This window comes from Antennarius striatus, chromosome 5 (assembly GCF_040054535.1).
Source record: "Antennarius striatus isolate MH-2024 chromosome 5, ASM4005453v1, whole genome shotgun sequence".
Taxonomy (NCBI): Eukaryota; Metazoa; Chordata; class Actinopteri; order Lophiiformes; family Antennariidae; genus Antennarius; species Antennarius striatus.
In genome coordinates this window covers 17,002,557-17,028,226 of record NC_090780.1, presented here as the reverse complement: position 1 = coordinate 17,028,226, position 25,670 = coordinate 17,002,557, and the positions used below count along the sequence as shown (strand labels likewise).

At 40.4% G+C, this 25,670-nt stretch overlaps 3 protein-coding genes across 5 annotated transcripts; all 3 read right to left on the bottom strand.

Annotated features, from left to right (window-relative positions):
• Positions 1-856: 856 nt before the first annotated feature.
• On the bottom strand, positions 857-10,749 carry timeless (timeless circadian clock). 3 transcript variants are annotated; one of them, XM_068315307.1, is made up of 30 exons: positions 10,615-10,749; positions 9,854-9,984; positions 9,560-9,713; positions 9,260-9,374; positions 8,539-8,601; positions 8,322-8,423; positions 8,093-8,248; positions 7,872-8,005; positions 7,621-7,708; positions 7,351-7,527; positions 7,032-7,249; positions 6,838-6,941; positions 6,519-6,688; positions 6,112-6,237; positions 5,867-6,018; positions 5,687-5,784; positions 5,459-5,576; positions 5,161-5,362; positions 4,928-5,067; positions 4,754-4,833; positions 4,553-4,676; positions 3,972-4,054; positions 3,735-3,889; positions 3,317-3,536; positions 3,164-3,232; positions 2,909-3,027; positions 2,513-2,744; positions 1,983-2,034; positions 1,821-1,882; positions 857-1,656 (listed from the first exon to the last, which is right to left on the bottom strand). In XM_068315307.1, exons 2-30 carry the CDS (start codon positions 9,933-9,935, stop codon positions 1,529-1,531), a joined length of 3,723 nt encoding a protein of 1,240 aa, XP_068171408.1. In that variant the 5' UTR covers positions 9,936-9,984; positions 10,615-10,749; the 3' UTR covers positions 857-1,528. The 3 variants fall into 3 exon arrangements, with proteins under 3 accessions (XP_068171408.1, XP_068171410.1, XP_068171409.1); XM_068315309.1 differs by having other exon boundaries at positions 1,821-1,879; XM_068315308.1 differs by having other exon boundaries at positions 9,854-9,936; positions 10,615-10,729.
• A 685-nt stretch (positions 10,750-11,434) lies between these two features.
• Positions 11,435-17,983, bottom strand: prph (peripherin). The gene is made up of 9 exons (XM_068315747.1): positions 17,383-17,983; positions 15,447-15,507; positions 14,943-15,038; positions 13,901-14,065; positions 13,688-13,813; positions 13,387-13,607; positions 13,247-13,299; positions 12,443-12,516; positions 11,435-12,320 (listed from the first exon to the last, which is right to left on the bottom strand). Exons 1-9 carry the CDS (start codon positions 17,925-17,927, stop codon positions 12,246-12,248), a joined length of 1,416 nt encoding a protein of 471 aa, XP_068171848.1. The 5' UTR covers positions 17,928-17,983; the 3' UTR covers positions 11,435-12,245.
• A 4,998-nt stretch (positions 17,984-22,981) lies between these two features.
• uqcc3 (ubiquinol-cytochrome c reductase complex assembly factor 3) lies at positions 22,982-25,571 on the bottom strand. Its single transcript, XM_068315705.1, has 2 exons — positions 25,325-25,571; positions 22,982-23,262 (listed from the first exon to the last, which is right to left on the bottom strand). Exons 1-2 carry the CDS (start codon positions 25,439-25,441, stop codon positions 23,104-23,106), a joined length of 276 nt encoding a protein of 91 aa, XP_068171806.1. The 5' UTR covers positions 25,442-25,571; the 3' UTR covers positions 22,982-23,103.
• Positions 25,572-25,670: the final 99 nt, after the last annotated feature.

Below are 25,670 nucleotides of genomic sequence, written 5' to 3'. Positions count from 1 at the left end.
TTAAATTTGCGTTGACACTGAGCTCATCTAGAATTCAAGTGATTTCATATGTGGCACTTTCCAACACCCTATGATGAAGTAAACAAAGATTTTCTCAGTTTATCTGAGGTGAACTGCAGTTGAAAAACAATAGGCCTTTAAAATAATTTTACAACATATAAAATATATTACTTATGTCTGCGGCTGAGTTTTTCTGATCTTTAGATGATCTGTTTTCTATAACAGCCCTGCTTTCAGTGTATTTGAATATTTGATTCTTCACTGCATTCTTTGAAAACAAGGAATGATTTCAGTCGAATGAACGAGCCGCTTAAACATAAAGTCTACATTTTCACCACTTTCTCAACAAAACATTGCACAATTTAATGATAGCATGCAAGTTTCCATCTTTTATAGAATACAGCCTCCAGGTGTTTTGTTCTCGCTACAACAGAATGAGTCATCCGAGTGTGATCAAGTCTACAAATGGTCCAAGCCTGGCTGAAAGCAGGAGACATATCCAACATGTATTTATGCAGATGAACAATATACCTTGTACTGCTTAGCTTAATGGCATCCTCCCACCACTGTGCTCACACGCTTAATTCTGGATGAAACTGGATTGTCAGGTCTGGCTCCAGTGGGGGCAGAGCAGATTTGACAGGAAGTTGCTAACATGGTCCAGATGTAAAGACAAGAGACCCCCTCCTACATAGCTGCAAAGTATGGATGACTGCAGGCAGCAGCTGCAGACACAAAACATGGTCCTGTGTTGGAGAAAGCTTCATCAGATGCAGAGTGTATACACTGTATTAATGGAATGTGAACAGAGTGAGATTTTAATCCATACTGATTTCACCAAACCAGTCCTTGCTTTATACAAGTGTGTTACTAAATGAAATGTTGTTCAAAAATTCTAAATTAATGTCATAGGCCTGCATTGTACCGAAGACTTCAAATGAAAGGGTGATATACTGTATTTGAAAAAATAGTTCCTTAACAGTTTCAAAGCACGCCCTCTAGTGTTTGAGGTGATGAAGTGAAAAAGAGGGACTAAACCAAAAGCTTACAGTGAGTTATTTTTATTTTGATTATTGATAAGAATGGATGATTTTTTTCTAAGTGAACAACGGAAATGACTGAAAGGTAAAAACGCATTTCTCTGTTGGGATTTTATCAAAACTTTGAGATATTTATCCCACAGCTTTCACATCAACAGATTCCTGTCATGTAAATCTCTGACACAATATTATCTATATAATGTCGCTGCTGGGAATGAGAAAAGAAAAAGAGTGAACTGCAAAACTGACGACTGAATGGACATTTTTACTATTCCTACATAAATGCACCAAACAAGCTCACCAGAGAGAAAGGAACTGCCTGAAGAAATCTAAGTATCTACACTGGGATAGCTCTACAGGTACTTGGAGCTCTTTGGTGTTCCATTAATAGTTTCTGTTTCCTGCCCTGCAAATCTTAATGGGACGCGTCCACATCTGAGCAAAATAAAGGACTTTTATATCCCCCGAGATATTGCATTAGAGTATCTCTAATCCTCATCTTCCACTTCATCAATTAAGACCATCTTCCGCCGACGCTTCACAGGAGCAGAGATCTCATCCCCGTCTGAATGTGCATCACTGTTGGTGTCCATGTCCACTGCAGTGGTGGGGTCATCTGTGTAAACAGTAATGCAGGAGCACAAAGTGTGATATGTTCACGTTAAAACAAATGAAGAGTGACAACCTAAACCGATTTTAAGTTGTGTCACACAAAACTGGGAGTGCAGTTATATACAATCAACCTAACAGATTAGAACATGATTTTCAGCAGCAACTCACCATTCTCCTCATCGTTGTCCAACAGTCTGACTCTTTTAGCTGAAGTCTTCTGCTGGGACCTGCTGTGAACAGAAGTAGATTAAGAATTATGAAAATGTATACCTGAAAAATCAACATCTTCATCCAAAAAGATTTAAAACATGACATTAGACAATATCTCACCTCACAACTGTACTGTCTGTAGCCTCAATAGAAGAAACATCCAAATCAGGAGCTGAAACAACAGAGCAAAAAATGGTTGAATAACAGAAGTCCTTCTGATCCCAGACTAATCTTTCATTACCAGTCAGTTAAAGGTAACTGCTTTAACAACTTTTAAATGCCAACCCATAAAAAAGACATTTTGTTATTTCAATTATTTCTGATCCTTCTTCTTTGCATTATTCTATGGGTACTTTAGATGCTGTCCCTGTTTTTTTTTTAAATGTTCCTTACAGCCATCGTGGAGATTTACATAAAAGCTGTTTACCCAGTCCGGAGCTAAAAGGACACTCTGCTACAGATTACCGCCATCACTGTGTATGTCTGTTATATATTCTGTAATAAAGTTCTGAATACTTATGATAGCATTCTGTGAAACAAACCCCACATTGATGTACACATTGTAACTAAAGTCTTATCGACGCAACAAAGCTGTAAACAAACATCTGTAAGCTGAGACGACTCTCAGAAAGTGAAACTCCCATACACACCTGTGTGTTCTGAGGTGTGGCGTTTCCTCTGTCGAGTGAGCAGCAGAGCTCTTAGAGCCTGAGCTCTCTGTTCACCTGAAACCTCCCCCTCCTCTTTGGATTTGCCGGCCGGATTCCTCCAGTCGTCTCCCTCTTCGCCTCCTTTGGGCTCATCCTCTCTCGGACTGAGAGCTGCAGCTGCGCTCCGGAGCTGAGAGGAGCTAATTTTTGCTGGGATCCTCCAAAAGGTCTCCTGGTTACAGAACAATATAAATAACATACAATATGAGCGGCACAGGATTTTACAATCTTTTAATTTCATGATTTGCAACTCATTTGGCAGGAAAATTCAAACCTGATATGAAATGACAAAAGACCACAAATCATTAATGTGAACGATGTGAATGAAATACCAACCTGTTCATTAGCAGGTGCTCGTATTCCTAGTTTGCGCAGTAATTTCCGGAAGCTCTTGTTTTCCATGGCGTCTTCATTCACCTCCGTCAGAGGAACCAGCGGCACCGCCTGGGAGACATCTGAAGAACGAAACACAGCAGTTCCACCAACAGAACAAGCAGCAGTTAGACGCTTATCACAAACGTCTCAGCTGAATCTATTCAGAATGAATAGTGAAGCAATAATGAAGTGTATTTGTTTCACGGTTGCTCTCACCGTCTTCTTCGCGGTCCTCTGCTGTTCTGTTCAGACAGTTCTGTAGCCACAACATGGGTCCAGACATGCCTGAAATGGAGAACCAGCTGCATGAATCTAATTCTCAGAGTCCATAACGGGACAGGTGTTCCACCGGTGTGTGTGTCCTCCCACCTTCCTGTTGTAGAGCGTTCACCATGGAGTCCAGATCAGCTCTCCTCTCTACCGGGGAGAGAACGCTTTCACGCCTCATGCCCCTATTTTGAGGTTTTGCTCTATTTTGTTCCTCTTCCTCGCTCTCTTCAAACTCATCTTCTTCCTCATCTTTGTCATATCTGTCCTCAGCTTCATCTGGGAAATCTTGCGTTAGTCCTTCTAGGAACTCTTCTTCAGTCTACGGAAGAAAGTGAGCGATCGATTCATCTAAGTTGCATGTTTTTGGAGGTGAGAAGAAGCCAGAGAACCTGGAAAGTACCCACGCAGACAAGAGAACAACAAACTGCCCAGAAAGATAACCTCCTCCGAACCTTCTTGCTGTGAAGAGACAGCAGTCCTACCCATTAAAAAGAACACAGCATATTTAAACCCTGACCATTCCTTTCCCTGAGCTCCTCTGTTTAGAGCCGCGACTCCTCTTCTTATGAAGCTCTCGCCTGTCAGACACCAGACCCAGACTGAGCAGCTTGTCCACCAAACGGGCACGGGACCGCTTGGCCGTGATCTTCTTCAGGATGTTACCCAGCACATCTGTGAAAATGCAGTTTCATTAGCAAGAACAGTTATCACACAAACCTTTTCCTCTGTTGCCCGACACAATGATAACATGTACCATCAGAGTCTTTGTACTCTTCGTAGAGCATCTCCAGCTCCTCCTCCTGCTCCTGAGTCCAAAGAACTATCTGGGTACCTTTCCTTTTTTAAACGAAAAGAAGACAACAATTTAACAAGGGATAGTTCGTGCAGTATATACGGAGCCATTCTGCATTACATAAATTAAAATCAATATACAGTGATCCCTTGTTACTCGTGGTTAATGCGTTACAGGACCACCCACCAATATCGAAATTGTGCGACATTGTGACAAACTATTTATTTTATTGTTTACGGTAATTAAAACGTTTACGAACCCCCCCCATACTGATATTAAACCACCTTCTATCTGTATTACCTTTTCCCACACTCTTATAGATTGTTTATAGTGCTTTTAAGTGCTTCTTTAATACACAGAGGTGCGCTGCGTTCTGTGAGTCTCGGAACGTAGCGCACTTCCAGATGCTGTCAGCCAATAATAGAATGCTCGTACGGTATCACGTGACTACCTACTAAAAATCTGCAATGAGGTGGAGCCGGGCATCTTGAAGTGCGAATGCGCGAGGGATTACTGTACTATTATTTGTATGGAGGACGTACTTCTGTTTCTTCAGCTCCTTAGCGTTGTCCACCAGACCCATGTGCACCAGCTGTGTCACCACATGACGCCGCGTGCGATTGCTGTTGCTCAATAATGGCAGCAGCGTCTCCACTATGTCTGGTACTAAACACATCAATAACAAGGAATCAACAAACTGCATTGAATACACTGTGTGCAACTGAATTGTGTAGCTGACACACCTCCAGAGTGACGATGCTCCTCATACAGCCTCCGCAACTCCTCTTCCTCCTCTTCAGTCCATGTTGGTTTCGTTCCAGCTCTGATATATTTTTGGGGAAAAAAATGCAAAAGTTTAAACTGCCATGTAAACCTCTGCTGTGACACTAGAAATACTAAGCTAAGACATCACCAACCTGTCTTTGTTGTAACCTTCGGTCATCTCACATACCGCCCCCACATTTTTCCAGAACAGCAATTCAACGTACGCTTTGTCATTTCGGGCCGCCAGTGAGAAGAAACGGTTCAACACGTATTTTGCAAAAGTCACCAGTTCCTGTGGATAAAAGAACAAAGGTTAGCTCTGTGGCTGAATGTACAGTCCAACTTAGATCAGCAGCATCTTGACAACACAAAAGGATTTCTCCACCTTGTACGCCGCTGCTGCAGGGTCGCTCAGGATCTTGTTGAAAAGGTTGAAGACCGACAGCTGGAAAAGCAGTGCGTCCATTTTGAGGGTGACAGCCAAACGATGCAGCATCCGAGCGATGCAGTGGTTGGTGTGAGGAGTGTTTTTGGAGTACGATTTCAGTAAAATGAGGTATGGCTGCACAATACTGGGGCTGGCAAATCTGTGTGTGTGGGGGAGCGGGGGTCCCATTAGGAAGGTTACAAAGTACTAGTGGGAGGATACAGATTCGATAAGTATTCCTCACAGTATTACTCACCTTTTTATGAAGTCAAGAAAGTTGAACTCTTTTTCAGAAACCTGCACACACTCCAGCTCTTCCTCCTCTAACTCTGCTGCATCATCCTCATCGTCCGCCACAGCCTCAGGAGATGATCCTGAAATCAGGAGGGGATTGTTCCAGCACAGATGCTGTGGATCAGTGGCTAAAATAAAGCAGCACCAAGAAGTCCAGCTCATGTCCTAAGATCAGCTTCTAAATCCTTACTTGGCAGGTTTGCGTTCAGGATCTGCTTGAGTAGCTCCAGTTCCTCTTCCGGTTCCACATCAACTGAACCAAACACATCTCCCTCTGGCCACACCTCCCTGCGTATATGAAGACGATGCTTAAATAACTCACCACGTGATGGAAGTGTGAAGGCCTAATGGTCCTTGGGTTCTTGCTTACCTAGCAGCGCGCAGCAGGCCCAGTGCTTCTGGTCCCAGTCGAGCCAGCAGGGCATCCTGGACCCGAACCATGGCCTCAGTCCGCTGCTCCTCAAGTGGAGTTTCAGATGTGGCATCGAACGGAACAATGCTTGCAGTTAAGGACTCTGAAAGCTGCAAAGAGAACCCAAACAGAGGTATTCAGTGTCAGTAAATCTGTAAAGCATTCTTGAGATGAAGCTTTGATTGGCTGAATCTTACACCAACCTGAAACCCTGTAGCCTTCAGCTCTTCCTCCACAATCTTCCAGGTCTCTGCCAGGGCCTCCGGACTACTTTCTACTGTAGAGGGCTTTTTTCCACCTTGTGACTTTTTCCGCTTCACCTTTTTCTTCTGCAGAATCAACAGAAAGATATTCATATTCCTTTACTAAGTCATTTTATTTAATTGTTAGCAGCAGCTACTCCTTCAGTCTGTTGGGATTCTTAGACCTCCAGAAAGTGTTTATTGGTAAGAATGACCAGAAATAGAAAATATACCACCAAAGACCTCAACACAAAAATTTCTGTAAACCTACTCAAACAGTTTTCTTGCACATAAATTGAATGCAAGCTGTAAAATCATAATTTTTTTCTTGGTTATTCTTTACACACATATTTGAAACAAGAACCAACCTGAACCATTAAGTTTTTGCGACCCTTGGAGAAGTTTTCCAACATACGAAGGAAGAGATGGGTTGACTCAACGAGGTCTTTGAGGTAAGACTGAGGCTGCTTGGTTTCATCATACTTCCTCAGCAAGGTCAGGAAAATCTCCCTGAACTCCATCAGGTAAAATATGTTACCTAGAAAGAAAAGGTGAAAAAAGAGGGCAACTACATTCACACAGAAATATTTCTTCATGTTTTACCAGTACATTCATATGCTGGAGGTATTATGCAACGATAGAAGCAAGAGGAGGATGCTCTGTGAACAAGAGCTTCTAGAGTCTTACTTTTAATAACGTTTGAACTCTGACGGATGCTTTCATCTGGTGAGTGGTCCATCTCGTTCACTGTCAGCAGCAGTTCCTGATATGCCTTCAGAGCCAGGTGCATTCTAGGGAAAAAAAAGAAACAAGATCAAAAAGTCTGGGACCAATGCAAACATAATATTTAACATCAGATTGGATCAAATTAGTTGTCTTGCCTGCGTGACCAAGATGTGGCCTCTTTACGATCTGTGAGAATCATCTCGTAGTAATTTGTTATGTTACGCTCAATAAAATGGAAAGCACGAATGGACATGGTCTCAGAAACCAGGTCGGCACGGAAACCATTACCACGGTTGAAGGCCATGAAGAAACTGAGGGTCCACAGGTAGTAGGTTTCATCGTGCTGCTGAGTTTGCTCTCGAATGAGACTTTCCTGAAAAGGTGACAAAGAAAAACAGGTGTTAAGAGCTTTGGAGTTGGGGACACACAATAAGAGCTTCTAGGCTGCTAAATATAAGTGATTAAACAGCTGACCTTGACAAGGTACATGAGGTGATTGTAGCAGTTCTCCAAGAAATCCACGCAAAACTCGCGCAGGAAGAGTCGAACATTTATGGCAGAACGCCGGCTCTCCTTACACTCCTGAGCCTGTCGGTTCCTCTTAGGAACACGTCTCACTGATTTTCCTGTGTCATGACTATAATCTTTGAACTAAAAAAAAAAAATCAAACAGTCAAAGCAAATCTTGCAAGCAACATAATATTGCTTCACATCACAGATGAGCTGCAGGAGTTCATGACTCACATGAAGAAGATTTTTGTGATAAATCACATCATTGTTTCCGATGGATTTGAGGCCTTGAACAACATAGGAGCCTCCAAAGCGAGAGTGTCTGAAAAGAAAAAAACAGGCAAACAGTTACTGTTCAAACTGTCTTAAACAAGCAAAAAACAGTGGAATATCTTCTCTCACCTCATAAGATCTAAAAGGTTCTCAAACTTGGTGGCGCCTGATGCCGTTTCCTGAGTGAGGACTGTAAACCACTATGAAATTACCTGGTTCCTCTTTGCAATGTGCGAGAACGTTTGGCTGCGTTCTCCCTCTGCCTCAGCGCCTCCAGTTCCTCAGACTCTCTCTGTTTCTCCGCTGCTGAACGAGCCTGACCGGTGCTCACCAAGCCTTCTGGCGTCTGTCAGGAAGGAAAAAGACCTTTAACCCCAGAACAGGTGAAGATATTAAAATATATGTGCACCATGACGGGTCTCTATAGTCGAACCTGGTCTCTGAACATGAGGGAGATTATTTCCAACACGTGCATACTCCACTGTTTCTCACTCTGAGCTGACGCCAGGAACTTGACCAGGTCGTCAAAGCCACTCATGTGAATGGCCCACAGCAGCCTGTCATGGATGCTTGCATCATCATCCACTTTCTACAAAATACAGTGCAATTAACATAAAGGGTAAAGAAAATAGTTAGCTTCTAGCATTGCTTTAATGTCAGACCTTCTCTTCGCTGGGGTCTGCAGGTACATGTAGCACATTCCTGACCAGTAGCAGGATCCTCTCTATGAGCAGGTTATCCTCCTCTTGTCTCTGCTCCCAGTCCTGACAGACAAAAGGTGGAACAAAACAGACAAGAACAAACACATGGATAAACACAGTCATTTTAGCGAAGTAACACAAGAGGTGAGGTCAGATGTTTGGTTGTCCAACCACTCACCAGTTGTAGAAGGTTGTATAACGTCTCACTTAAAATGCCAAACACCATCTCATTTGAAAATGCCTGAAAGCAAAAGTCATTATGAAATACAGTGTATTTTAGAACTTGAAAAATACATTTATTGCATATATCTAACGAAGGTAATGGAAGAATTTACATAACCCAGAAGTATTCATCATATTAATATAACTATATATGTAAAAACTGTATAAGAAAATGTAAATCTAAATGTTCTTTTCAATTAAATCCACATCTTTATCCAAATCTCCTCCAAACATTTCCTGTTTTAGCACATTTAGCACAATTCCTTCATCAACTTTCATGAAAATCCATTGAGCATTTTATGGACACTTGATAAGAATGCAAAAAAAAAATCATCTTGCAATGTTAAAGAAAGTTGCAGGATTGCCTTTAATGGATTTCACTCAAATAAATACAGCATCAGACTGTTTTTTTCATAATTTCTTTCATGGCACATGTCCTGATCCTTGCACCGATGTAGTTAAAGAATAACTCACAAAAGCCTCATCTCGTAATGTCAATTTTCCCCCCAAAATCTTGGACTGAGCTCCATATCCAAATATAATCTAACTTAAGTTCAAATCGTCCACCAAATGATGTGTAGAGATTTTTTTGTAATCCTGTCACCAGTCATACAACCAGATAGAAAGATTACCCCTATGGTAAAAATGGTATTGCAGCCATACTGAGATCGCATTACCTCTTTATAGGCTTGTAAATGAGACGTCACTTGTAAAAAGTGATGTCTGAACACAGGATCATCAGGCACTTTACCAAAGCAAAGCAAGGCCGGCTGAGTGAGGTTCACCATGAGCCTGAGAAATCACAGACAGGAAGAATACGAAGAACAGATTCCTATCCACAGAAAACTGAGAATGTCAGAAAAATTGTATATAGATATGTTTGATTGAAAAAACTAATTTTTGTACACTTATATAAAGAATTTGTACGATCATATTAACAGTATGATTAACTAATGAAATCATTTTAGTGTTTATACCTGATGCAGGCATCAAATAAGGTCTTGTCTTGTCTATACTGAATGATAATAGGCAGAAGGTCATTCTGTACAATCTGTCCTGCACCCAGCTGCTGGCGAACATCACGGGTGTCATCTTCATGGCGTAAATACCTGATCAAGTCTTTGACACTCTCTGAAACGCATACACAGAACAGTCAGGTGCAAATGCTTCTCTGTTCTTAATACATGGTTTGATAAATATATTCTTCCCTCACCAATGCAGGTTAGGTAATTTCTTTAACACTAGCGGTACACTTTTTAGAGATCACTCACCTAAGCAGTCGGCTTCCTTGTGGTAAGTGTTTCCCTCCAGATAGCCCAGGGCGCTGCACGTTGCCAAAAGTTCACAATTCATCCTTGGTGAGATTATACACCGTCAGCCAGCATAAGAGACTAAAATCAATCTAACCAAACATACAGAAGGGCACAGAAAGATAAAAAAATCAATACATCAAGAGTCAGATCACATATTATTATAAGTATTTTTAGGTAATAGGTCAATCTAATATAATTCATTAAATTAGAGGTGCCATAAAACTTTCAAGATCAAATGTCTAAAAAGGTCTTCATTCTTTCTTATCTGTTGTATATTTAAGATTCTTTTTTTTAAAAAAAACAACAGATTATTAAAAATGTTTAATATTATGATGATGAAAATATGATTTGAGGGTGTCATATGTATTGCGTCACGGTAGAGACGAGAATCTGCAACCAACATGTTTCTGAGATTCAAAAATTCAGTCATTCAAAGGGATTTCATTCATCCATTGATGTGTAAGAAGTTATTGTGAAATGAAAAGCACAATATGACGTGCCTAAATAAATTGTCATATGGTTATTCTCCAGCATATGTCTGCTGATCGACTGTCGCAGCATTTTGTTTTTGTTTGTTAATGTTTAGTGACATTTGCGCTCTTGGACATTTTTCCGGTAGCTAATATTATGTAGCCTAGAATGTTCGCTAGCTTTATGTCATGACTGCTGCCACACCGCGACTTGAATTACAGACAGAAACACAACACAGAATAACTCACTCAATCGATCACAAAGATACCCTGCAGGTGCGGTTAAATAACGACATTTAAGTCAAAGTTGTTCCGTCGGTGTAGCTTCAGCTCCCAGTTCGATGTGTGCAAAACAGACAGGACTCTCGCGCCAAGACATCAAGACACGACTACGAAAGCGGATGTGGAATGTTGTCATATGAGATTTTTTTCCCCTTCATCTTGTATTGTAAGGCTGGATTTACTCAACGTTAGTACTTACTGAGTATACTAACGATCAATTCAATACATTAGGTAGGCTTAGAAGATATTTAGTGTATGATTCAAACAATTACTGACTTCACAATGTATAATTCTTCATAATTTAGTGGCCTATACATTCGACAAAACTGAACCGTCTCCTGACAGGGTAAACTGAGGGCAAAATATGTTTCCAGAAGTTCTTTCTACTCGCAGCTCATGTTGACCACGCATTATACCAGAGATATTACTATAGTGTTATGATTATACATTTTTAAAAATGATATTACATTATTATATATATATATTATATTATATTATTATATATATATTAATTTTTTTTTATTAAATATCAGCAACTTTACAGAGTCTTTATGGTACCTAAAAGTACTATACCACCAACTTCACTTCAGTAATTCACTCTGAAATAAACAAAAATTCTCTTTTGAACAGCCTAAGTCAGGACTTCTGTGTACTGTATTTATTTGGCCTCATTGTTGTGTATAATGTTTCTGTTAGGGTCATTGTTGTTCTGTTCTCTAAATCACCATCAGAAAAAGGTAACCAATCATAATCAATGACAATACTGCTGACAGGATGGAGGTGTGATGAATTTAATGATGCATTATGAGTAATACCCACAACTAAGTTTTATAATGCAGCTGTTAACTCACAGAGAAAAAAGCAACAAAAATAGAGAATGAGGAATGAAAACAGCTCCCGCCGCCAATTTTATGTACATTTTTAAGATGTATAGACAGACAACATAGGTTTAATCCACTTACATTTATTTGGACTTACATTTCATTCATCAGCTACGCCAGATACACACTGCGAAGCACGTTCAACGAGTCTATTCACTTGGAGACTGTCATATTGTCAACATTTGCTGCGTGTTTATTATTGATCCATGTCTCAGCTGATTGGCTTGCACATTAAGAAGCTAGCAAACTAATCAAAAAGCTTAACTTATACTATGTCTATCTTTGTTATCCTGGCCAAAGGGCAGTGTGTGAACGTTATGTCCTATCTTCAGCATAAACTACTACAAATCTGCAAGTAAACCAGCCAGTAATCTAATGCTCTGCTACAAACTTGTGTCTATACTGTATAGGATTTTGTGGGACTGCACGGTAAATCAAGGCCTCAAGTGGTAAGTTAATAAAGTGGCTATGCTTAGCCCAACAGGAGACACAAGTGTTTAGCAAAAACTGGACGAGATATATAGCACCAAAAAGACTAAATTGATTCATTGGCTTGTACCTGTACTGAGAGACACTTAACACAGAAAATTATGTTGGTCTAAATAGTTTTGATAGAACTATATGGATCGGAAGTTTTGTTGTTTATTTTTTTCTTTTGCCTCTTGTCTTTTTCTCCATGATGGTTCTGGCTTTTCACATTTTCTAGTTAAGGTTTATCTAGTCATCCTTGTCATCCTTGTCATCAGAGCGGTCGGAGTCCCTCCCCTTCTCCCTCCTGGATTCCTTCACCACCTGATAGAAAAAAATTGGGATTTGTTTAAATTCACTTCACTTGGCACAAATTACATCACAATAGTTATTTTGTATTATGGCATTTTATTTTTGTATGCTTTTGTTTGCATGAATCATTGTACCTCTCCATCTCTAGTTTCAACTGTCTTTATCACCACAGTCTTCTTGGTGTGGGTACCTGAAGTTGGTTCAAAGTCTGTGAAAAGTCACATCAAAGTCCTCCTGAGATTTTTATATACATATAAATTTATATGCAAAAAATGGAGGCTACATATTGAAACCCAGACAAATGGTAGCATTTTCATAGTTCTCAGATCAGTGACAAAGTTTGTAGAGTTGGGCCTGTAGTGAGAGGAGTCATTTAGAAGAGTCCTGGTAATGAAAATATTTGTTTCCTCACAATATAACTCAGATTTTGAGCACTTCCAGGCTCACTCTGTTGGTTGGCTTGAGAAATTATTGAAATCCACAGTTAACAATAATTTAATTCAAACCATCAAAAGCATAAGTTTATTTGCCTCCGAAGTAGCTGGAAAGTAACAAGAAATATCTCGGCTTAAAACATGGTGAAAAAATATATGGTGCAACGTGATTATTTTATTTCATGTATTTCTTGTGTTTTTCTGTATACTGTATTTCTGAATTTGCTGCAGCTATGATTCGTGTCTCAGATGTGTTTCTTTGCCATAAGGCTGATGGTCGAAGGTCATGGATATGAAAGTATTTAACCGTCATAGCAAACTAAAAAACAAAAGCAGACTTTACAAAAATTTTTAATTATTTAAATTATTAACAGGACTCCATAAGGTTGTTGTAATACTCAAGAGAACTACATTCCAATTTTAAGTGAAATATTAAGTAAAATTTAAACATGACAGTGATCCCCAACTACAAGCATGCTGTGTTTATGAAGAACTTGAACTTACCTCGGTCACCAAAATGATTACTCATGCCGAGATTCACAATGGGAACAGCAATCCTAAACAAAGAATATAAAATCTGGGCGTTATAAACAAATTTGTGATTAAAATAAAAAAAATGATGCTTTACTCAAAGTCTCCCTCACCTGCTCTCCTCTCCCTCCAGTAATTTTCGGTAAGTAGCGATCTCAATGTCCAGAGCCATTTTGACATTGAGGAGGTCCTGGTACTCCCGAAGATGGCGAGCCATCTCCTCCTTCAGGTGGCGGATCTCATCCTCCAGCCTGCCTATATTGTCCTGGTAGTTACCAATCTCAACCCCAAACTGGTCCTCCATGTCACGCATCTGTCTCAGCAGAGCTTCATTCTGACAAAGACAGCAGTACTTACCTAAAGTGTGTAATGGTATAAATTAATAGACAAATCACTGGTGGAGTCTGGCCTCACCGTGTTCTTAAGTGCATCGATTTCACAGTTGAGAGACTGAATCTGCCTCCTGGACTCGTTTGCCTCCTGCTTGGCCTGCCTCAGCGAGTCCGTGTTGCGCTTTGCAGACTCAGTCAGATCCACAAACTGAAGGAACAGAAGAATAAGCAAAGCAAACGAATAGATATATCTTTGTATGTTCATGTGTGACAGTCAGTGTTTCAGTCTGCCCACCTTTGACTTGTACCATTCCTCAGATTCCTGCATGTTCTTGAGAGCAATGGTCTCATATTGGGCCCTGATGTCCCTCAGAGCACCAGTCAGGTCAGGCCTGGTGGTGCTGTCCACCTCCATCTTCAGATGCTGGGTTTGAACACTCACTTGGACTTCCTGGATTTCCTGATAACATCACGATATGAGCAAATGATCAGCTACAAGTCCGTAGGGTGTATCCCTCTGCCAATACCAAGCATGCTTTTCTGAACCCTGCCCCATTCCTCCAAAATGTTTTATAATGAAATTTATAAAGGTAATTAGAAAAACATCTTGTCTGGGATTATTCAAGGAATCTACAAGAAAATATATTAGTGTGGGTTCTGTCCTGGCAGGCCCATCATTCTAACCAAGTGAAAACACAACCTCTGTCAAATACTCTGGATATGACCATTACTTAACTAAAAAAATGTAACCATTCCTCAATGCATGCTGAAATTGATTTTAGAATAAAATTAGAAATAAAATTAGAATAAAAATTAGAATGAAATTAAATAAAATTGGAAACCCCAACGGTTTGGTTTTGGACCCCTTCACATCTCATTAAAATCACATTTCATCCAGCCTCTTTGATAGGCATTCAAAAGGTGGGGTTTTTTTTTAATTCTGTTGATGTTGTGGATATTATTGCCTGTTCTAACGATCAACCTATTTTTGCAGATCATTGCATCATATTTTGAAATCTGCCTAAGTTACCCAACCTCTCACATAGAATTTAAGTTTTATTCAGTTGCAGGGAAAAAGAAATAAAATAAAATACAATTATTTTCCGCAGCCATGATTGCACATTTGGTCAGCTAAACTTTAGGATGGTCTAAATTACCTTCAGATTAAAATGTTAATCTGCTATCATGGATACTGCAGTCTCAGTCACGTGGGATACATATACATGTATGTCTTTAGCATTTATAGATAGTAGACCATAGACTGTGATCAGTGACTCCTGTGACAAATGATTTTTCCATGTACAGCCGAAAAGTGCCGGGGAGGCAGCTAGACTTACCTCATCATGGAGCTTCTTCAGGAATTCAATCTCATCCATCAGAGATTCAATCTTCCTCTCAAGCTCCAGACGGGACAAAGTAGCATCATCAACATCCTGGTTTGTTTGAGAGGCAAACATAGTTTCACATAATTATGGTAATAAATATATAATATACGTATAATATGTAAAACATCACTATATCGTGAGCTTAGTTCAGGTAGTTGAGTTCAAACTTACTTGTGAGATTAAAATGCACTAGGAATTCAGAGATAATTTTGCATATCGCTGTGTTATTTGGAATTCTTGAAGCTGTAAAACACACTTAAGTATATTATAGAATTATATTTAGTTATGATGTGACAAAAATATTTTCTATATAGAAAATATTCTAAGTGTCAACTCCAGATTCTGTTCCTGTCATATTACTATCAAATGATTGTGAAGACGTAACAAGGTGTCTGGTTTGACCTGTTAAGCCTGAGGACAATGTAACTAATCATGGTCCAGTCAGGCAAGAGTTACCTTGCGGAAGGCAAGGAGGTTATTCTCAGCATCTGCCCTCTTCTGGGCTTCTTCCTCCAACCTGTAGATCAGAGGCAAAGATTTGAGGTGATGCACAAATTAGCTCAAGGCTACAAGCAATCCCCTTTTAAGCAAAGGAGAGGTCACTCCAGGGCATCAGCTGGCAAAAAGCCCTTTAAATCAATTTATTAGTTCACTGTCCTGTAAAAGCATTTGGAGGTTTTCCTAGTGGCATCAGCAGCTGCTCCTTTCAGCTAATGTGGTTTCTGTGTAGTTCAATAAGGTCATTGTACACACAGAGGGGTTATGCACACACACTTACTATCTCTTTAAAGATTTAACATGGTCATTTCAGTATTGACCGGACTAATATAAAATGAGGAAATGAAAACTGGAATACAGATAATGCAAAATATTCACTAGTCAATGTAAAATATCGACTGTGGGATTTGCTTTTATCAAATAGATTTTTGGTCTGTTTCCGTAAAAACGGTACTCCTGCAGAATGAAATTAAAATAGAGTATATTAGATAGTGCTTTAGCAAAGTAAGAATTTATGAGTCCTTATGATGAGTCAGCACAGTATTATAGTGTGCCATACATAATATTGCTAATTCTTGCCCAGCTCCTTTTGATTGATGGGCTGTCTGCAGTCAATGTCTGAATGGGGATTTGAAAGCGGTTCCATCTGTCCAGTCAGACAGTCTGGACATAAAGCAGATTGAAAAGCATCACATCGTGGGTCCTGCTTCCTCATTTTTAATTCATGTTGTGTTACAGGGGTCCTTCTGTCCTAATGGGGTCTCTGGCACCATCCCATCGGCACAGAGGGACATTGAAAACACATCTAATGGAGTCAATGAGTCACATTGATTTTCCCTGACGCTATTCTCACTACACCTGATATCCAGCCCCTTTTCCTTTACACTCATTTCCTCTCTCTCTCTCTCTCTCTCTCCCCGCCCCCTCCCTCTCTCTCCTCCCTCCCACCCCGTCCTCCTAAGTCTGCCCCACCCTACATCCTCCATCGTCCCCCTTTCCCTTTCATGTCATGATGCAACATGCATAATATGCATTACTGTAACTATAACTATAAATATAACCATCACTATAACTATATATGTATGCTATGGGATTTGTTTATTCCAGGAAATATTTTATAGGAGATAGGATCAAATTATTTTTTTAAATGTAGTCAGTGAGGTTTTGATATATAATCCATTGGAATAATAATTTTGGATTACTTCAAAATCAATCATCGCAACTTCTTCACCTTTTACTAAGAAAAAGGTGGTGAACAAAATTTGAAATCCACATTTATTGCATACTTCATATAAGTAGTGTTAAGACTCCTCACAAAAGCATCTCTGGCACAACCTACAGGTGTACTGTGTGCATTGAGCAACATGTGGAATATAATATCTTTAACACATAAATATGGAGGATCTACAATTTTTTTTATATTTGTATTCATTAAACAAAAGTTTCTCAATTTGAAAACTGACATACAGTACTTTAAGGAAATATTTACAATATGACTATGATCTTTCCTTTTTAATTTAATCTTGGCATAAATTCATTTTTTTTGTCCTACCCAGACACAGCTCATGTTCAGGTGCTGCATCACGTTGTCGTTCCTCTGGTGCCCACATGTGCCACGCCCTACACCATCATCATTACTAGACTCAAGTGGAGCCCAGGGACTTTGTCCTTTCTCTGTGCTGAATGTAACCCATGTGCTACAACAGGGTCAAGGAATGATGTGATGGTGGCATCAGGACCCCTCATGCTCATGCTCTAATACAGACAATCCCACAAAATGAAGTCTTGGAATGGAGAGGAAGCAGAGAAAACAGTTGTTGAGATTTTTGGCACATTTTCTATAGCCACTAATGTTATTATCGTTCATCATGGCTGAACAAGATCACAAACCTACCTCTGCTTGAGTAGGGCCAGGTCGTCAGCCAGGTTATCCCTCTCCAGGAGGTACTGGTCCCTCTCCTTTCCAATGCCATCCATTTGGCGCCGCAACTCCCTAAGCTCCTCCTGGAAGATGTCCGTGGCGCGGGTGGGCTGCCCATGCTGCTGCTGGCCCTTGTACTGGCTGAGCTCCTGAGTTAGAGCGCTGTTCTGCTGCTCCAGGTAGCGCACCTTCTCGATGAAGCTGGCAAAGCGATCATTGAGCTCTTGCAACTCAGCTTTCTCGTTGCTCCGGGTGGTGAGAAACTCCTGGTTGATGGCTTCAGCCATGGTGAAGTCGACCTTATCATAGCTGAGGCGAGGGGCCTGGGCGCTGGAGCGGGATCGCTGCTGTTGGTAGCTGGTGGAGCGAGTTGTAACCCCAGGTGACACAGAACGCATGTAGCGTCCTCCAGAAGCAGGCATACGGGAGGACACATGGGAGTAAGAGGACATGGAGATGGGGTGGGGGCTTCCAAAGTTGCGCCTGTAGGAGGTGGATGTGTACATTGGGTGGCTCATGGTTGGTGGTTTCTTAGGAGAGATGGAGCGCTGGAGGCTTGGAGATGCTCTGGAGGCAACAGGACATCAGACTCAGGCGTGTTGGGGGTTTATATGCACACGAGCTGGCTATCCCATCAACTGAACGCCTCCTCCTCCCTCATTTCTTGTCACCCCACCCACATGAACCCTCATGCACTCATAGCACACGAGCTTTGGCCACTCCCTAGCATCTCTCTCTGCACTTTACCGAGCGCTCTGTCTCTGTCTACATCTCCACAGTTCCACCACTTTAACCAGAGCACATGGCACAAGGCCAGGCTGACTTCCACATTAAGGCTTTGATATCTAAAAATGTCTCCTCACATCCACCCCTCCCCACTAAAATTTATGCCCACATTGACCCTCAGTTTTGATTGTTATTTCTCTTCATGCTTTCTCTAGTATAAGATTTTACACTTACATGAAAATATTATGTTCTTACCTTTACCATCAAATGTGGGTTCTGTTAAATGGTTCCCAGTGAGAAACTGAAATTACATTGTATGAAATGCATTGATTTGATTCGTCCGTTTCCCTTCCCTTCTCCTCTCTGTCTCTCTGTCTGCCTCTCCTTTTACAGTAATGGAATACTTTATTGATATCCTGGGCTTTTGGGGCAGAGCCGTGACTCTGCAGTTATTCCATCCTGTTGAAAAGCATCAGATTTAGTTTTCCATGTTACAGCATGAGTCGTCAGATAGTTGTCTGTGTTTCTTGGACACACTGGCATTTATCAAAACTGATCCAAGGACTCCATGACTTTCCCTTCCAACAATTTAGGAAGACATTACTGCTTTGATTATAATTCAGCATGGAAGCAGTCAGCACTGAATATTAATGCTGTTTTAGAAAGTCTGTATATTTAATATCAAATTTATAACATCATGTTCTATAAAATACATATTCTGGTCTTTGCATGTGATGCTTTTTTTGTAGAGATCAGATCACTGATCGCTTCAGTCATGGATAAAATTATTTTTTGAGTAGTTTTCATTTTAAGGGATGCAAATCTTATTTGGATGGTTGATTGAAATGGAAATGTTGGAGGACTGAATACAGTACTTTATGGAGATAAATTTTATGCAATTCTAAACTTTTACTTTACAAAATCAACTCCTGAGGACAGACTGATATGGCAGCACATAGCAAGATGCATAATCACTGTTCTTTTATACACACAACTTGAAATATTGGGCAATGATATAATTTATACGTTGGTTCTTTTCTGTGAGACAAAGCCTTTGCTGCACACTGCATGATAAAGGTCTGAATAGTCATTTTAATTTAGCTCTGCAGACAGGCATTCTCTTTTAGAAATGACGCAAGTCTGAGTATGGTTCGTAGCAAATGGGTGTGGCACTTGTCCTTCTTTGTGTGTCCCGAGATGCTTTTACCTTTATCGGGATTCATTTGGGCTCTTCAATAACAAGTGTCACACACAAACAAATATTAGATGAATAATCATCTTACCTTCCCACACACAGACATAAACTGCCTTGTTTTTTAAGCTGCTCTCCCTGATTATCCTGATTTAATCATATCCTCTTCCTAAGCGAGCATCTGGAGCATGCTGTAGTAAATAACACTTTTACAGTGCCATTCACAAACACACATGCTAGATTTGCTTCTGTGTAAACCTGCATAGATGCTGCTGCTGAGGTCTGGCTTTCTGTGTAATAAATGGCCGTTGTTAGTCTTAGCTCTGTAATCTAATCAACCTGCTTTATGGTCAGTGCCTCTCTCCCTCCCCCCGTCTCAATCTCTCCTTGCTCATAGCGCATCACATTTTTGTCTCCCATTTCACAGGACCCTGTTCATGTCTGAGCTTTGTTATCATAGTACAGACTATATGCATTTCTGCATGTGAATTACCAACATGCATGCCAGGCAATCATACGTGAATATAAAGGAAGAAAGTGTTCATTGATCTGATCCGGACAATGTCAGGAATACTAACCACCAGCCAGATGTTGCCATTAGCCATTGATCCTCCTGGTTCTCTGAGAACTCCCAAAGGGAACATGAATTCAATAATGCTTCTTCAACAGTATCGGTCTAGAATATCTGTTCTTATTACCACGTACTGAGCTCACGATCTGTGTGTCAGGTTTCAGTTCGCAGCAGGAACTTAGATATCTCCTTCTCATGGCATAGCATGGAGTTAATATTCTGCATCTTTTGTACAGAGTGGGTACGGTCTCTCATGAGACATGAGGTCAAAGTTTTGCCTAAACAGAAATCAGCAGATGCAATGCCACAAAGCTTTGCTGGAGAGAAAAAAATGAGCAAAGCTTAAGAGTTTGGTAACATCTAAACTAAAGGCACACCATTTTTAAGTCTGTCTAATAAAGTTTATGGTGTAGTTATGGATGTACTGAGGTTATGTTTTCATTTACATTTAAAACCACATTTTTAAACATTGTCTTCAGTTTTAACCTTGAGAAATGTTTGACATGTAAAATAATGACCTTGAGTATCCAGAATTGCAGAATTGTGTAAATTCCATATGTAGTGACAGAATAACTACAGGTGACAATAGTTTCTGATGCTGACTATGCTCCACAGAGGTTTTTTTTTTGCTACATCCTTTTCTTATGTGGTTTCTCCAGTGTAAAGGACAAATGAAGGAAACTGCATCCTTTCCAAGATCCTGTTGCTAGGGGAGTTGTGAGCAACTAAGACTTGCTCTAATTAATCAGAGTCCTGGAGTTCCTTGGGTGGTGTCATCTTGCTCATTGTCTCCAGGTTTAATGTCCAGCGAGGACTCTCAAGTGTGGTCCTGTTATCTGGAAAAGACAAATCATATCCTGAAGATAACAAAGTGTTCAGCCAGTAACTCAGGCTTCCTGTGATCCGGATAAGTACTGACCAAAGTGATGTATTAAAAGCCACAGGTCTGGTAAGAACCTGGAGGGGGGGGGGGGTCCATAGAAAGCTTCCCACAGAGCTGTGGGGTCTTTTTCTGTCTGCAGTGCAGCTCCGGGGTGAACAGAAATGACTGAACAACACTCGGCACACGTGAAAGTGAGACATAATAAATCAAAGGTGATTAATAGATGGAGTTACAGTCTGTCTATTCATACATGTAAAGAGAGGAGCATTTATGGTGAACACCATAACCAATTGATATAATTAAACCAAAAAGTTGATGAAGATGTGCAGCATGGACTACATTTATCTCATATTTTGCTGCTTGGATTTGTGCACTAAAACACTACAGACTTTTTATATGAGACATCAAGCTGTGTTGCCATAGTCTTTTCAGGTTGATCTTCACTGTGGTTCTGATCCTGATACAGCCATGTAATCGTGACTCCCTGCACCCCACATGGCTGTCTCCATGTCTTTGTGTAGGCTGGGCCATGGCTTCTTCCATTTAACATTTTGCTGCAGTGACGTCAGCCTTTTCTCCTGCACTGCAGCATGTCATATGATGTACATGTTAGCATCAGCCATGCTGTTGGCTCAATGCAGTCATGTAACCTACGACGCCATGATTGATCATTTTAATTGAGCAGAGGGTAGAATGTGATGGATTTTTTTAGCACACTCAGCTGCAGTGCAACTAATAAACACACCACTTTCCGACCACATCTTTACTCCATGTAAACGCCCACTGAGACGGTTCATTGTCAAGTCATCCATACTTGTGTTTTGTTCTTCTTCAAACTGCACGTCTGTGTGTTGTTGTTGTTGGATTTAACACCTAATTTATAAAACATACACTTGTTTAAATTGATTTTTTCCAAAGTGTGATCTTTCTGCCAGCTGATCTGATTAAACATACATTACATTTAAAAGGCAATTTCTCTGTTCTTTTTGTATTTAATTTTTATTTCATGGCTACCATTTCCAAAAGTTAAACCCTTTAATAAGTGACTGCATTATTTTATGAATTTTTATTTATAACCATCTTTCATTTGTTTTAATCAAGGCATCATTGAGTCGTGTTCTATTGTTGTTGTTTTACAACTATGGGGCACAGCAGCAAAATCACTCTAAAAAAATTACTCAGTGTTTTTTCATACAGATACCTGTTTAGGGACAAATATTTACATTAATCAGGAATGAAGCACTGAGCATACAAAGACTTGATAGTTCCGGCTGACACACAGGCAGACACACAAAAGGGCCCTTAAAAATGTAGATGTGGAGAAAAATCTTGGAGGGATGAGCAGCCATGTGGATGCGCCCTGGGAACAGCAAGGCTAAGGTCAGGAAATTAACTGACTGCTATCCATGTACCAGCAGCAGCTGCTGTGATCCATGCTGCACTTGAACCATCCATCCACTGGTTCACAAGCCAGATATCAATAAACTGAGCTGCTGTGTCAATGTCACAGTGCCCCCTGCTGGAGACAGGAAACCCTTCCTGTCTGAAGACGCCTCTTCGATCAGGGGCCATGTCCAGCTGACTCTACTCAAATCAGAGCTGTCTTTTAAACTTCCTTAGACAAATTAAGTCAAACTAGCGTTAAAACCTTAATTTTATTTCAGAATCATTAAAGATCCACTGCAGATATACGTTATTTGAGAAGACTGGTGAAGATTGATCCTTCACTATGATAATGAAAGATGTTATAACACTTGTCGTTTCCTCGTCACCGCCCGAGAACAGACACTGCCTGTCCCGTCTTCATCCCAGGTTTCTGGTATGCAGTAATGACACTATGGTGGATACACTATATAACTTTTAACGGTGTTGACCTATTTTAACTTCCCCATGACCTCACACCTCCACCCTTACCTGTTCACTGCTTAGTTGTGTGCTCTCTCTTTGTACTCTCCTGCAGACTGCCTAGCATTCTGTGTGACTTTGAAGCTTCAAGTAAAGATGTTATAAAATAACAAAAGATCATTCTGTTTGCAAGACCTTATTTTCCGTTGGACAGTGACTCAAAAAGTTACTACAAACCCAAACCATGTACAAAACACACAACCTCCTGAGGTGAGATAGAGATCGCCAGATGTTTAAATGTGTGTGTGAATACATGAAAGCTAAACCATAATCACCAAGTTGACTTAAAACACGGCAGAATGAACACTTTTAATTCACGAACTGTACATTCAATGTTGTCACACATCAAAGACATAAGAGAACCTCCCTGTACAACATAATGTCCATCTTTATAATGGGCCAACGTTTCAGCAGCATTTAGTCTTCGGAGCCCGGGCCGATCTGTCTCCCAGGTGGACGGATGTTCCCTCTTGCTAGATTCAAATGGGTTTCAGATGCTTCCTTCATAACTTGCATCATCAGAGCGTTCCTCTTCCTTGACTCTTCCATCATCATTGGGCTTGATTCAGGCAGATGCTAACAGACAGTAGAATAAGAAGCACATATAGGCAGTACATTAGTACATTAAACTGCATAAAGACAAAGTAAACCAAAGATTTGTCTTTGATTAAAAGAGGAAGATAGACTTTAATGTGTTGTGACTGTACCCTTTGTGCCTTCATGAATTGCTACGTGTTACAACATTTACAACAATGTATGCGTCCGCGGTCTGTCTGGTAGAGTGTCAAAAGTTAGTGTTAGAGGTCAAAGTTTAATTTAGCTGAACCTAGGTCTGACATTCATCAGCTTGTACTTTAATTAAAAAGTCAGAATATATCAACTTTGGGGGTGAGCCGGATACTCGTTTCAGACAAGTATCCGGTACGGATAAATCATTTTTGACGAGTATGAGCACGATACGAGTAAGATTCGGCAATATTTGTGCTTGTGCTGAAGTAAAGTCTTCATAACCAGCAGTCCCCAACTTTTTTTGTGCTGCGGACCGGTTTCACCTAAGACAATATTTTCACGGACCGGCCTTCATTTCCTCGATAATCGTTAATGATACCACGACAATTGTAGTCTAATAATAAATCATCCGCAGTGGTTTTATGTAAAATGCAGACATCAACAGACAATAAAAAATCTTTTTTCCATAAATTGATAAACATCTTTGTAAACAAAATAATTGTAAGAAATAATTATATTAAAAACTCGATTCAAGTGACTGCACTGATGAGGTTTATTTTGAAATACAGCGACTTACAAATCAGTGTATTCATTCATTCATTATCTGCCGCTATTTCCGCCGTAGCAGGTCACGGGGAGCTGGAGCCTATCTCAGCTGGCTTATAATCAGCTGAGATAGGCTCAATGACACCTGAAGTGTGTTCCGGACATCCGGTCTACTCCGCAGTTTGGTTTTCTTTAAGGTCACTGCAGAAAATCTTGCTTCACAAAGACAGGGGGTTGGAAATGAGAGCTGGGTTTTCAAAACTTTTTGGGTGACCTCAAGATAATCTGCCTTGACTTTAATCCAGAACACTGGCGCAGTTGTGGGTGCTTAATTTAGGGGTGACGGCTGGTAACCTGTCACCTGACCGAGACCTGTCAAGAGGCACAGACGCACACATTTGTCTGTGCATCATTCCACCCAGACGTCACTTTAAACTGGTAAATCAACATCTTTAGACTGGTGATCAATAAAAAAAAAAAAAAAGAAAGGTAAACATTCTGTGCCGCCCGGTATATCCGCTGAATCTCAATTTTGAGGCCGTTCTGTAAATAGTTTTAAAATTAACAATATAGCAACTTCTGATCAATCCATATCAATTTCAGATTTAAATGCATGATGATTTATTTCAGGTAAATTCACACCCACTTCCGGTTTAAGTCCCGCCTATTCCGTGTACAGATACAGATAATTTAGATGACTGAACAGATACAGACAGTGGTGTACACGCTCATCCCTAATAAACACAATTCAAACAAAGTAAATGCTACTTTTGCACAGCGCTAACACACAGACAGCCATCCAATCCCAGCTAATCACATGAATGCAAGGTCTTTTGGTCTAGAAGACAATCCTAACTTTACACAAGACAAAACTCAAAATAAGAAAAACAAGATGTTAAAAACATGAAATGGTGAACTACACAAGTGCGTTATGTGTAATGTTTTGGCAAAAGTTTCATTAAAAAAAAGTTTTTCTAGTTATACCCCTTTTGAACTATTTAACAACTGATGGACAGAGTGGTGCGCTGCACGGGGAGGTAATAAATAAGAATAAACCAGAATGTGGTGATCTGATAATCCTCCTATCAAAGACATGATGACGTGGGATGAAAAACACTTGATAAAACCGGTTGGTTAAAACACATCACATTTAAATTATTATATTCTGAAACAAACACTGGACACCAAAATAACAAGTTTCCTTGTCGAGACTCTCAGCAGCACACTGGTAGGTTCTGTGGGCAGTCTGTCAATAAACCATTATAACTATATCTAGTGTTGATTTTCATATGTCAGTAAGTGTGATTCTAAATGGACACTCAGCCTTATATATCAATTGTTGACATGATTAGCAAAAAATCACCTTGATGAGTTTTCTCCGCCTGTCCTCGTCGGGAGACATCAGAGTCCACATCCCGTAGCCGCCCATTACAACGATCAGCATTCCAGACAGGTTGGTCATGGTCCGCAGGCCACTCATCCTGGAGGAGCTAGGCCGGCAGGCTCGGTTCCTCTGGTTCTATTACTACCAGCGTCTCATCGGTTCGTTATGTCACACAGGACACAACGTCGATGCGATTCTTCTTCGGTGTTTATTCACAGCTTCCGGAATCGACGACTTTCTTCTGCTGTTTCTGCAGGATTCACGACAACATCCGTTGCGCTTTACCGCCACCTGCTGGTCTGAAGTGGAGTTGGTTAACCCGACG